This window comes from Myiozetetes cayanensis, unplaced genomic scaffold (genome assembly GCF_022539395.1).
Source record: "Myiozetetes cayanensis isolate MyiCay16 unplaced genomic scaffold, myiCay2020 scf2-11, whole genome shotgun sequence".
Classification (NCBI taxonomy): Eukaryota; Metazoa; Chordata; class Aves; order Passeriformes; family Tyrannidae; genus Myiozetetes; species Myiozetetes cayanensis.
Genome location: NW_026087411.1, coordinates 72,826,257 through 72,840,182, shown reverse-complemented (window position 1 = coordinate 72,840,182; position 13,926 = coordinate 72,826,257). Strand labels below are relative to the sequence as shown.

At 34.4% G+C, this 13,926-nt stretch overlaps 1 protein-coding gene across 3 annotated transcripts in view; it reads left to right on the top strand.

Annotated features, from left to right (window-relative positions):
* Positions 1 to 13,597, top strand: part of GRIK2 (glutamate ionotropic receptor kainate type subunit 2) — a 363,996-nt gene extending 350,399 nt beyond the window's left edge. For 2 of the 3 annotated variants that reach the window (XM_050316538.1, XM_050316541.1), the window contains 2 exons: positions 2,258 to 2,435; positions 8,618 to 8,769. In XM_050316538.1, the coding sequence (XP_050172495.1) occupies positions 2,258 to 2,435; positions 8,618 to 8,631 (192 nt within the window). In that variant the 3' untranslated portion in view covers positions 8,632 to 8,769. Of the gene's footprint in view, positions 1 to 2,257; positions 2,436 to 8,617 lie in introns of all 3 variants that reach the window. The other variant, XM_050316539.1, reaches the window with a different exon arrangement.
* The last annotated feature ends 329 nt before the right edge of the window (positions 13,598 to 13,926 follow it).

The window sequence follows — 13,926 nt, the reverse complement described above, 5'->3', positions numbered from 1 at the left end:
GAAAGGAAGTGTTTTTCCAACTTTAGCACATTGCATTCTGCAGATATGCAATTGGAAAATTGGGAACTTCTATCATCCTGTACTCCCTTGATCACTGTATGTGGATGTATAAACTTGTATGGTTAATTTGTGTGTGGGTAATGTACAGATTGCTTGAAGTTGAGGTATTAATTTTAATTAAATGCCCTCTTGGAAACCACGTAAGTATATATTAGAGGATATTTTCTAAGGGAAGGAACTGCTACAAAATCCAACAAAACAAAACCCCCAGACGCTAGAATCCAAAATCAGATCCACAGCCCACACCTCCCCAACTACCTGTAAAAGAAGGTAAAAAAAAAAAAAAAGGATGAACACAGAAAAAGTGGAAGAAAGCAATTTACTAACTGCAGCATTTTAAAAGCAATTAAAGTAATTTACAAGCAATAAAACCCTAAAAAAAAAAACCCACTCTATTTTGATTTTTGATTGCAACTTAACAAATGTCTGTTTGGTAATGGACCCTTTTTTCTGAGATGTTTTTAATATCTTAATTTGTTATTATTTAAGAAACAACAGAAAATTTAGAAATGTATGTAAAGCTGACTATTACATAAGTACACAAGTACAGGAGATTCACTACAGCTCTGTACATATTTAAAAGTCAGAGCTTAAATTACAGGTCTGAGTTAAGGAATATTTTATGTTTGACAAGAATTTTAAGTTGTATAAAAAATTCTGGAAAACCCTAAATGTTGTTTATTTTATAGAAAATATAGTTCATTTTTCTTTATCAGTAGAAAGAAGAAACATTCACATTATACAGTTATTTGCTTCTCTGATAAAAATATCTTCTTCATTCTCAGGGAAAAATGTCAGATTACAGAACATTCATATCTTTCTAATATTTTTTCCTTATTTCCCCCTAACTATTACCTTACCATGTAATATTTTATTATAAAAATATTAACTTTTTTTAAGTCGATCAGTTACGCTACAGCTAAGTGTAGTAGTAAATGCAGTTTAGTTCAGCTGATTTAGTTACTTTGACTTCTATATGTCAACAAAGTAACAACAAGCACTTCCTACTGCCTTTTAGATTGAGAAACTACCCTAGACTGACAGATAAAACCATGTAATTACAGGCAACTGAATGCCAAACCTTTTGATATTGTGTGGTGCAATATGACTATAATAATGTTTCCAAAACTCTGGAAACCCTTGGCATTAAATTAATACTAATAGTCTCTCTCTGTTCAATATGATTTGAGGCCATGCCAAATTTTTTACTAAGTTCATACTGTCCCACTGAACTATAAAAATTCTTACAGTGAATAATTTACAGTGGACTTAAGCTGAGCAAACTTTAAAAAAAAAAAAAAAAAGCTGTTTAGAATTCAGGTAAGAAAGGTTGTATTTATTTTTCTAAAATGTTGCTGTAAAATTAACTATTTATTTTCAAATTATGCTATATAAAATATTTTTATCCAGATAGATCCTTACTCCAAAGGATTAGTTACATATCATCATCCTTCCACAATGCCTGGTGGTCAACAAACCTGACATTCCTTGGGCAAATAGAATTAATTTAGATGTAGTATCAAAAATGATTCAACAGGTGAATGAACTCTCATATCCAGTGCCTGAGGGTGCAAGATCTCAGTGCAACCAGGATCTTCTCTGCAGAAAGGCAGAGAAATACCCTGCATAGGTATGATCACAAAATAAAGAAACATTAACAGTGCAGGGATATCATTCTAAATCATATAGGCAGGACCATATATTGTTATTTTCTCAGCTGCATCTACATGGCTGAAGTACTATTAATTGCTCTCTGTCTTTATTAAATGCCTACTAGTCATGTGTAACCACTGCCCAGGGACACTAGACTGCTGTACTGAGTTCTGGAAGAAGATCTGGACTGGTGTGACAAGCAGAGTCATCGCCACTGACTGAAACATTAATGACAAATAACGCTTACTGCCACTGATTCGGTTTGAAAACCCAGACCCTAACCTGGAGAAATCCAAAACTGTAAGCCCCTTCCAGAAGAGGTGGAACTGAACAATGAGGGTAGATAATATCTTCTGAATGCTTGCCTTTACCTGTCCAACACAACACCTGTCTCCCTGGGATTAAGCTGCCATCACCCCCCTACTTCAGCCAGGCATTGGAAGCTCAAAATGATTGCACCATCCTGGTCTGACAAGAGAGTAGGACTGTGTATCATCTGTGTGTCGATGACACCACAGCCCAAATTATTTCATTATTTCCTCAGTGGCCTCATATACATGTTGAAAGGAGAGATGACAGGATGAAACCTTGTGGAATCCTGCATGAGAGAGAGCTCTCGGGGCTGATGAGCAATTGCCCTGTGCCATCCTCTGGGATTTCTCTGAGAGGAAAGAGTGGAACCACACAAGTGCAATCCCTTCTGCCCCAGCCTAGGTCCACAGGTGAGTCAGAAAAACATCATGGTCAGTGTTATGGCCAGAAAGGCTGCTGGCAGAGCTAAATAAAACCACTTGGAAAAAACTTCCTGCACTAATAGGAGTTCCCCATCAGCTACAGGAAATAGTGTAGCTGTCAGGATGCACTCAGTCTGGAAACCAGGTTAAATAGTTTTAGAAGGCTTTAAATTAATGCAGAATTGCTTTACCAGAAGTCCCTGTCATCCAGCAGAGTACATTTTGTTCTGTCAGGAAATAAATTTTAAAGCTTGAGAGGGCTGAATTGGTTTTGGTGGGGTTTTTTTGTTTGTTTTTTTACTTACGATATTTTTTAAAATCAATTGATAGTTTACTTAAGGCAAGCTGGAATTTTATTGTCCCACTGGGAGACACTTACAATAAAAACTAGAATTTTTTCTGACCTGCAGTGAGGTCCCGTATGTCATCTAGGGATGACATATTCATCAAATAATTCTAAAACTCAGTGAGTACTTCAGCCTGTGGAAAATTGTTTCAGTGTTGTTTAGTTATGGGAAAGGTCAGTCCCATCAGACTTTTGTTGATCCTCTCCATCAAACAGCTAGAAAAGTTTTTGAAACAAACAGCATTCCACTCAGTTACAGAGTAAAGCATCTCACGCTTCATCAAGCTGACTGGAACTACTCTACTGGTCTTGACTTTCTAGATACTATGGTGAAAGCACAGTTTGATTTGTGGAATTTAGATTTTTCTTTTGTTTGATATTATTGTCTTAATTTGAGTAGGCAATGAATTCTCACATACATTTTGGTCTGAAAATAACTTCCTAAAATTGCTCATTCTACTTCTACCAAAAAAAGCAGTAATTGCTAAGTCCAAAATTGAGAATATATTGGTGATATCTTCAGGTGATTGTTGTGAACTTGGTCTGCAGCATACTTGTGCATTATACTTGCTATGGGTTGAAAATGTACTACATCAGAAAAGTCAGTGGCAAAATATTTTTAATGTAACCATATTTTGTCTGTATAGACATCTATAGTATGTACATATATGTGTACAATTACAATCATATCTAAAGTATATAAATAAGCAACCTAAAAAGCTCATCATTACAAGTACACTTCAACTTCTTTGAAATGCTTATGCTTCAGCTACAGTGATATATGATTTCACTTTTTCTGTGAGGTTATTTTCTGTCCTTTAATGGTTCATTTCTTTGTCATCCTAAGTCAGTATTTTGATAGGGTTTGTTTTCCTGTCTAGAGGTTTTAAGATTGACAGATTTTCTATATATATATATTCAAAATCCCTGAAGGAGTGGCATAGGAGTCAGGAAATTGTTAGGAGGGAGGGTGATGGTAGGCCTGACCCAGGTGCACTCAGTCTCAGCTAACTTCATGACAAGAAGCAGTTTGATGGATATGTCTGCTAGATGCTAGAACAACGGCCCATAACAAAACAATGCAGGATTACTGCTTTTACTACTTTAAGGTAATTGAACAAAGCTTCAAATAATATCTGACACACAAGACTGGAAGTAATGAATTTCTGAGTAAATTTTAAAGCTTTCTATTGAATGTTGTCATTTAACTTTATATTATCTACATCAAAGAAGGGAAAAATACAAATCAGCCAACAATTGGAGATTTTTATATTTTAAACATATTGACTATTAATCACTTAAATCAGAATGTTTAGAATGGGACAGGCATGTTGTTCCTGTCTCTGTTGCTCTTTTAGGCTGTTAAAAACAAAATCTGTGGTGTTAGTCTCATAATTCTGTGTCTAAGAAATGCTAATATGATTTTGGATTACCTTTATAAATCCCTATAAAGCAAAATAATGAAAACAGTGTGAGTATTACCTACCTTTTGTATTAATACATATATGCAAAGATTATATTTTTTCTCTCTGACAGTAAAGCCATGCACAAGCTGTCTAAATAGACTGCAAGCAGTGGTAACATTTCACAAAATTATCATCTTGATTCTACACGAATTGTGAGCTGTCACCTGTGGCAAAGAACTTCAAAAGTATTAGTTACTTTTTAACTCATCTTAAGGAGATGAACTTTTTCAAAATTGTTTTGTGTTAGAAGGCTAAGAACTACAGTTCTGACTAAAATTTTCTTTTGTACTCTTTTTTGTAATGTTTCGTTATGATTTGCTGTAACAAAACACATGCACTTAACTGCACTATTGTTTAGAGAGCTGTATACTGTCCTTAAACTCTTCTACCATTTGATTATATCTAAGATGACTTGGAGGCAGCATTTACTTTCTGGTAGCAGTTGAAAAGACAACTTATGATTTTGTAAGGGTTAGTGAAAAATCAATAATAACTGATGTTCTTGTAACATGACTGCAGTGTGGAAGGTAAGTTGAGGGCAAAAGGTTATTTTATTTGAATTAAGTGGAGAAAGGCTTGTAATATATACTAAAAGTGCTCAATTTCATGACAGACAACAGTTTTGAAATGTAGCCTGTAAGTGCTATAAACTCTTTGCTGTTTTCCCCTAGCAATCTGACTGGTCAATTGGATTCAGGATCAAGACACTGGATTATATTTTCTAAACTCATATCTGAAAATGTCTTTTATTTGTCACAAGGAAAAAAAAAGTATTCTGGAGCTACTTCTTGTTTTCATGCCTTATTGTTCCAAAAGTTGTATCCTAACAGTGAAAGAACACAAGGTTTCACTATACAGAAAATGAAGACTATATAGACTGGACTTGAAATGAGGCAACAATTCATAATTTCAATTAAAAAAGTAAAGCATAAAGTAATCCTTTCTAACATTTTTTGAATATGATTTTTGTGTGTGTGTGTGAAAACCCTTCCTTATATTTCTCAGAGAGAACCCAAAGAATAAAGATCCCATTCAGGAACTCTTTCATAGCCTTGAAATAATCTCTGTTTATGATACATGACTATTTCAGTGAGTGAAACTTGAAACAAAGAAAAAATAGAAGATATGTAACAATTCTCTTAATCAGTAACAATATTTTTATTACGATATGTGCAGATAAGTTCAATATTTTGAAAATACAGAATGGGAGAATTTTCTATATAAAATAACTCTCAAAATTGGGTTATCTGCTTTTTAAAACCTGTCATTCATTCCAACATTTCTCATTTAATGAGTTTTCATATCCAGGTAAAATTTTCAGATAAAATGTGTTGTCAAGTTTCTTGAGATCTCATTTTCAGCATATTTCAGAATGCTGACATGTATTATCTCACCTCTTGGATACTGATTGTAATTCTTTTCCTATTGATATTACCTAAAAATTTATATACCCTTTACAGATCTTTGCAAAGGTTTTGGTGGATTGATGCATGTTAAAAAGCGTTTATTTTAATTTGGCACTCTTGTTAGATGTCTTGGCAAAAAAAGACATGGGATGAAATCTTGAAGGTGTTCAGTGTCAATGCATCATTTTAAAATTAGATGGATTTTGTTCCTCAGAATGTTTCAGTCTTTAATTCCAGAGGTGAGAGCCATGTAACAGCTGGAAGTGGTATAGTGCTGAGTTGCACCATTTACTTCCTAATGGATTCCCTACAAAATTCCCAAGTTATACACTAGGCTCATCACATAGTGGAAATGCCAAGATGTTAAAACCTTAGCAATTTAGCCTGTAAGACATAGGGAATACTAAAGTAAATCTTGCCCTTTTGAAAGATTTTGAGATTGATTTCAGTTTTATAATCATAATTATGTTTGATGTTAAGCAACAAGAATTTCTTTAAAAAAAAACATGAGACGGTCTAAGACAATTGAATATTTTCTTTCAAAGTGTAGCTGAATAAGAAGGTGCAGTTTCCTGCTTTCTTCACAGTGCTCAGCAAAGATACCTTATGCATGGAGGTCTAACATATTTGCCTTTGAAGGACTTGTACTTCACTCTGAACCAAAGAGATATACCTTCCTCTCCTTTGGACTCACAGCTTAAACTCTTCTTAGTTGTAGGTGGCTAAACTCTTTGTATTGTAAGTTAAGTAGGTATCATTGCTTTGTTTCAAACTCAGTAGGAGAAAGGAATGTGTCAAAAGAAGAGTATCACAGCCAGGGTAAGGTTGCCTTTTCCTTCCTACCTGCCTGTTCCCTTATTCATGCAAAGGATTAAGGAAGAAGGCATTTTTTTTGGATTTGATGAATTAAGGTAACCCATGACTAAGACAATTCATGCTTACATTCTTCTGCACAAATCAGAATTTTATGTAAAAATCCTCACTGAAACAGGAATTACTGCTGAAGTTTTTCCTCTGCCACTGTGTGCTCTCAACCCTAATCTATTGAACAGCCCATGTTTTCCCTCCCTCACTCACTTTCCCTCTGTTAACTGCTTCCATGCAAAGTGGAACAGGATCAGCAGGCAGAAACTGCAAGTGTTTTTACCTTGGAATGGTCTGTCTCAGCTGTTTACTGAGACAGTGAAGCTTTAAATCTCCTCTAGCAGATACTATTAAATTGACACTCTCAAATGTCTGTCACATTCAGCTCTAATGCTCCAGCTGATGACTGGCTGCACAGAAGAACGGTGTAATATCTGCCACATGTCCTACTTCAGCTGTTGCCATATTTTTTAAGGAATGTGAATTGTTAGGTCCTTTCAGAGCATACCTATTGGATTGATGACCATGCATGGAGAACTTTAGTGTGAATTCTGATAAGATCCAGGACTAAGTAAAGGACTAATGTGTTTAGCAGAATTTCTACTATTGCCAAATGTCATATCTATAAAGTTTATTGTGGAAAACTGAGTGTCTCTACGGCTCAGAGTGCTTCCAGCCCTGGAGGTTGGAAGCTAAATGTAGACTTTTATAAACACAGCTTCAATTTAGGTTCCCAAAGAACCAGGTGGGGTGAGATGCTTAAATGTTTTCTGGATCTAATCTCCAAACTCTAGGTTTGTATGAATAATGGTGATATAGCAGTTCAGAAATGAAGCAGAGTTCATATTTGAGAGATAAATTAGACAATTATATATTTGCTACCACAAATAACACAAAATCAAACAATGGTCAAGAGATAGTTATAATAATTCTAGGTGCTTTCTCTTTTTGTTGTTGTTTTATTGTTTTTTTTCCTTATTTGTCTGGTTTTTGTTTGTTCATTTGTCTTTTTTTCCAGATCATCTCCCTGACCTGGAGATTTGCTATTAACAGAGAAAAATGCAAAGTCATAAATTATACCTCAAATTTGGTTTGGATGAGAGTAATTGTCAGAGGCTTGGCATAACATGTCACCTTCTGAGATGTGTTATTTAGTTAGTATATTTCTTCATTAGCTGAAAAACATTTAAACAAAAGTATATGGTACAACTGATTAATTCTCAAAACTAAGACTCCTCTTTTATACTTCCATATTTCATCCATGCTCCAATTTTCACACTAAGGCAAGGCTCATTGTTCAGCACACTATTAGCAGTTGAGAATTCAGTCAGACTGAGACAATATTGAGGATTTACTTTACTTTTCAAATTTCTTGCACTGTAAAATGGAAAAAGGGCTTCTAGGATCTAGCTTTTGATGGAAACGTTAATAAACTGTTTTTCTAATAATATGCTTTTCATAAAGGTCAACGATTTTTTTTTCTTTTGCTAACTCGTACCCCACAATGGTAATCAGTGGTGGGGAAAGTGTTTATATACAGAAGATATTTAAAATAATGGCATAGGTATTAGTTTTTAGTAATGGATTTGAATGTTAACAGTATTTAAAGAAGAATTTAGGTAAACTTCTTATACTAAAGCTTGTTGTTTTGTTGAGGAACACTTACTTAAATCATATAGAAATGAAGTTATTATTTTGAAACACGGCCAAGGAGATTTTACTGAACACCTTATATACACATTACATTCACATGCTGTACTTTAAGGCCAACCTATGTTGACAGAAAATCTGCTTGAAATATTTCTATGTATCATATGCATCCATAGTCAGTAGCTGCCAGATAAATAATTGTAGAGATAAAGTGATTTTTACACTGAGTCATCACAGCTTTATAAGTAATTTTTATTGTTATGTGATGCATATTTAAAGACAACAATTTGCTTTGAGCTTCAGGTTGAGACAAAGGAAACTTACAGGCCTGACAAAGCTGTGCCAATACAGTGAATCTGCTACTAGACATTGCAGTTAGACATTTCTTACAGCTCGTTGTTTTTTTTTTTTTTCTTGTTCCTCTATTTCCCTCTGTAGAGGTCCTTCTGTAGTGCCATGGTAGAGGAGCTAAGGATGTCTCTGAAGTGTCAGCGTCGATTAAAACACAAGCCACAGGCCCCTGTTATTGTGAAAACAGAAGAAGTTATCAACATGCACACGTTTAACGATAGAAGGTTGCCAGGTAAAGAAACCATGGCATAGAGCTGGGAAGCCAAATACCCCAAGCACAAACTGTCGTCTTTTTTCCAAACAACCTTGCGAGAATGTTTCCTGTGGAAATATGCAACAAGTGCAAAATAAAATGAGTTACCTCATGCCGCTGTGTCTATGAACTAGAGACTCTGTGATCTCAGCAGTTGCAATGGCCAGACTCGAATCACAAGCATCATGGATCAACCAATTTATGCAGGGTTACACTGTTTGTCATGGGTTTCCACCATTCTGAATGAATGAATGTTCCATGTGAGTTTTGTGGTTGGTTTCAAATGCAGTCTAAGTGAGAAGTTACAGGTTCCTTTTGAAGTTCAACGGTTGCCAGGAGATGGAGAATAACTGTCCAAGATCATACAAACCGCAGAAGGAGTCTAGTAAAAGTAATATCTCAGAACTGTAGTGGAACAAGAAACCATATGGTCTTCTGAACTTTCCAATATAGAAGAGTTGGTAACTGCTGGTATACTGAAACTACCATCTGGACAGGCGATATGAGCTTCCTGGATGGAAGAAATGTTAAAAGTGAAGAAACATGAATCCCATGAATAAAAGGATAAATATGAGGATGCTCACCTGCTTTTTCCAGACTTTTTGTGACACTGAACTAAGTAAATGAATAATAATTAAAATAAAAAAAAATAACTTAAATTTAACTGGGTTAGAACTTTGATCTAAAAAATCAACAAAAATATTTCCACAATTTTGACCCAATTTTTAGATGAATGAAAGTTTCCTTAGTACAAAGGGATGTATCTTACAATCTTTAGATATAAGCAATTAATATTTTTTTTCTATAATTGTGAAAAGAGGGAAGGGGGTGGGAAGCAGTATATTTCATACATAGAGGGTTTGCAATTTAGCCTGAATGCGTTTTGAAACCCTTGTTCCTGCTACTAATTGAACTCAATGGAGCCTGTGCAATTCTTGCTAATGTTGGGAGTGGGATGGGTCACCTAAAAGAAGTGAATGCCGAGAACTTTAAGGAGGACTGCATTTTTCAATACAGTCATAGTACTAAATGAACAAAATTCTTGAGCAGTTTTTTTTTTCCAAAAAAAAAAAAAAATGTTCAGGTTTATTTGTGGAAATGCAAGATTTCTATGAAAATAGTTTTTGTATGGAAATTTTTGTAATACTTTTTATCAACAAAATAAGAACATGTGTTTCTGTCAGGGGTGTGATGCCAAGCATGAGTGGTAGTGTGTGCGCACCACCAACGTTTGGTGAAAACTATTTTTATCATGAAAAAGGAATCTTAGAAGAGACATATTTTCAAGTTATATAATATAAAAAAATAGGTGCACTACCACCACTGCTTACCATGCTACACCCTTGGTTTCCACTAAGCTGATAACATGCTGTCATGAACAATTGTGTGTAAATGGTAAAAGACACAGACCTCTTGACCACATTGTGATAAAAATTGAAGTGCACTCAGTTTGCCGTTTGAATCCAATGCACAAAATTAAAAAAAAAAAAAAAAGAAAAAAAAAAAAAGAAAAGAAAACATTAAATTTATGTCGGTTTTAGTTGTTTTGGTTTTGCTGTGTGATTTGAGCAACGTATGTACAGTACTTTGTGTCAGTACTGGTACTTAGCTTCAGCTTAGTGCCCTATCCTGACAATGTGTGGCAAGGGATTATGGTGGGATTTCTGAGACAAGCCTTTACAGCACATTGTGCTACAATTTGCAGGATCTGGCTCTTAGCTGTCTTCAAAGCTAATTTATATGTCCTGACTGTGGTGAGTTCCTGGACATAACATTTTGAAATACTGCCCTACAGATGCTGAATCTTGCACCTCTTTCTACTGTAAATCTTTTGTATTTCAACTAGAAATGCGTAGGATGGATTATGTAGGAATGTTATGTCAATGGAAAAAGATTATGAAGGTGGTCTTTTCATGGAAAATAATTAATTTGACTAATTAAAAAAACCCACAACAAAACATTGAAATTATTATAAATAATCAGTCACTGGTGAGTAATAAGATCGTTTGTTTACTGGCACCTAATTTAGTCTTATCATCATCTTTATAACACAGGAGTATAAGATATATCATTTAAATTGTAGAAATTATATAATGAAATTTGGGGGAAATGGGAGGTTTGTGTCTACTACCCAGTTATCATAAATCTTCATAGAGATTGAGCTGGCCATTTCCATTGTGAGCAGGGACTGAGAAAGCAAATTCTCATATTTGTGAGTTTCATCCCCATTTATGTGATAATAGAGAACAGGTTATCTTTGTCTGAAGTATAAACAAGATAAAAACACCTCTAGCAATTATTCTGGAAATGAGTATACTTACATAATTTATATTTAAGTTAATTCTTTAAAACACAAAGGGGAAAGAGTAACTGTCGTACAACACAATGAAAACTCCTAATTATGATGGCTTGGAATGGAAAAAAAATTGGCTATTGCATTTGGTTGATGATTTACAATAAAATTTGTAAAATCATGTAATAAAATGTTGTATTATATTCAAACAAACCTTTCTTTTTTCCATTGAGGATGTTGAAATAAGCAAGATTTTATTCTCAACCTGATAGACATGACTAATTTTCATTAAGCTTTATGTGAGCCAAAGTAAGTGTGAATGCAGAATATGTCCCAAATATTTTATTGGGTCAAAGTCCCCCAAGGAAAAAAACTACTATCACAAAAGTAGTGTGGCTTAATTAAGATTTTAGTGAGAATTTCAGCCTTCCATTATTAAAGGATATATGCAAAGTAACTGGAGATTTGTATTAAAGATCAAGAATAGAAATGCATGGCTTCAAAGATTCATAGTAGAATAATGTTTGGGGTTTTTTTTAAAGTCATACATTAAGTCATGTTGTTACTTTGTTGTGCATTAGTAATTATTTCTCTATGAAGACACTTACAGAAAATTGACTAACAAAGACCTGACCCCCAAAGCAGTAGAAAGTACTACTGGTAGTTTTGTACCCAATAGTTCATTTTCCTTTCACTGCTATGAACTAAGTCCTCAGTTCTGAAAAAAACTTCCTCAGTTTTAAAGGCCTCTGAAAGGCTAGTTTCAAATTCCCGAATTCTCATGTAGTATAAATTTCTATGCTGCCATTAAAATTGATGGAACTACACCAGTTAAAATCAAGCTAGCATCTGGTCCATGAAAATTCAGAATCTGTACGTAACTGCTTTGTGTGATTTCATGTAACAGCTTAACTAGTCTGCTGATTTCTCAGGACAGGAAGATGGGTGTTTCTCTGTTTGACCTTGAAAGTCAATCTAGAGAAGACTTTTAAAGCAGTTGTACTCAGTTGTATGGTCCTACCTGGTGGATGACAATTGGAGGTAAAAACTGAGAAAGACTTTTCTTTTTCCCCCTTTGTCTGCTTCAATGAAAATAGAGAGCTGTAATCTTTAAGAATTCTCAAGACACACAATTTAGATCTTCAGGTTGGCTCAGCATGGTTGTATAGCAATAGATAACTATGTGGATATTACAGAAAAAATTACAATACCCTTTTTATCTTAATGATAAGTTAAATGACATTTGTGAAGGACAGGTAGCAAAAATTGTGAACCAAATAGTTGGATGAAATCAAGAGATCTGTGGTGCTTTATAGTAAATGAGGATTTGTCCAATAATAGACATCAGCAGGCCATTTCATAGTATTCTCGTTTCACATAAACATAAGTACAGACATATCCAGGGAGTATCTGGCAGGTTTTATCTCAATTTTTGTCTCAATTTCTATCTCAATTTTCAGTTGAAGAATTCAGTATGGACTTGAAATAACCTTTTCTTTCATTTTAATATCACTTGAGGCTCTGTGCATTAATCCTTCCTGATTTCATCCATAGAGTGTTTCCAAAAACCAAAATAACACTGTTTAGTTCTAGCACACTAACTAATATTTCAGCATGAAAAAAACATAATTTATGAAAGAAAAAAACCCCACACAAAAATCCAAAACCTCAAATAAAAGTAGGAGAAATGCCCTGATACTCTACAATATCAAAATATTTTCAGGGAAAAGTAGTCATGAGCAGAGGCAATGGCATAAAAAGAGGTAAAAGATAATGTTATCAAATAATATTTTTATTATATTGAGGACATTAGAAAAATATGTATGGTATACTTGAGACACAACTTTACTTAGTCTCCAAATGCATATCAATAAACACAAAATATTATGACTTTGAAATAAACAAAAAATATGACTACTTTGAAAGAAGTGTCAAAACTCCTCCTTCAGAGGAATCAAAATTTTGTCTGATACAGCCCCAAATATATAATGACATAATATTTAAGGCAAAATGAGATGTACAGAAACGATTGTGTTTTCTGGCATAACTTCAAGGATGTATGGGAAAGGAAAGGGTCGCTGAGGTTAGCTTGTCTGACTTATAAGATCATTGCTTTTCAACCTGAAATATGATAGTGTCCTGTTCCCTTCCTTTCCAGTCTTGCCTCTCTGCCTTCCTGCAAGCATCTCTGGTACTATCAAATTTATTTTCAAACCCCTTTTCTTCTAGCTTTTCTTTAAATATAGTTCTAATTTAAAATAAAGTTACTCAAACACCTCATCTCCCCAGTTTGTACCCACCAAGATAAATACATTAGCTTTTCATGTGACTGTAATCTAATTGTCTTTCTTTTTATTTACTACCCCTCTCTGTCCCCTGCCTGTGTTATCTTCTCCTGTTGTTCTTGTACTTGCCTAGACTGTAAGCTCTTAGGGGGCAGGGTATCTGTCTTTGATTTGTTCTATGTAGCACCATGAACTATGGAGCTATATAAATAATAAAAAATGTAGATCTTCTTAAATGATGTTTGAAGTGATAGTGATCTGATCGACTGCCAGTCTAGTAATATATTGTTTTAGTTCATTGCCTGAAATCCTAATCACTGCAGCAATAGAATAATCAAAAAATAAAAATAATAAAATCAACGCCAAAGGAGCTATTACACTGACTCATCTTACTGGAATTTTCCCTACATGGTTGGGGTATGGGAATAGACCATCATGTCCACATACCTTCTATGATATTCTGTGTCATCGAACTTAGTTTTTCCAAATGTTGAAATGTACACTGGCAATTACACATAGATCTGTCTTTCAGGAATTCTCAGAGTCAAGAGAATGCCTTTCTTTC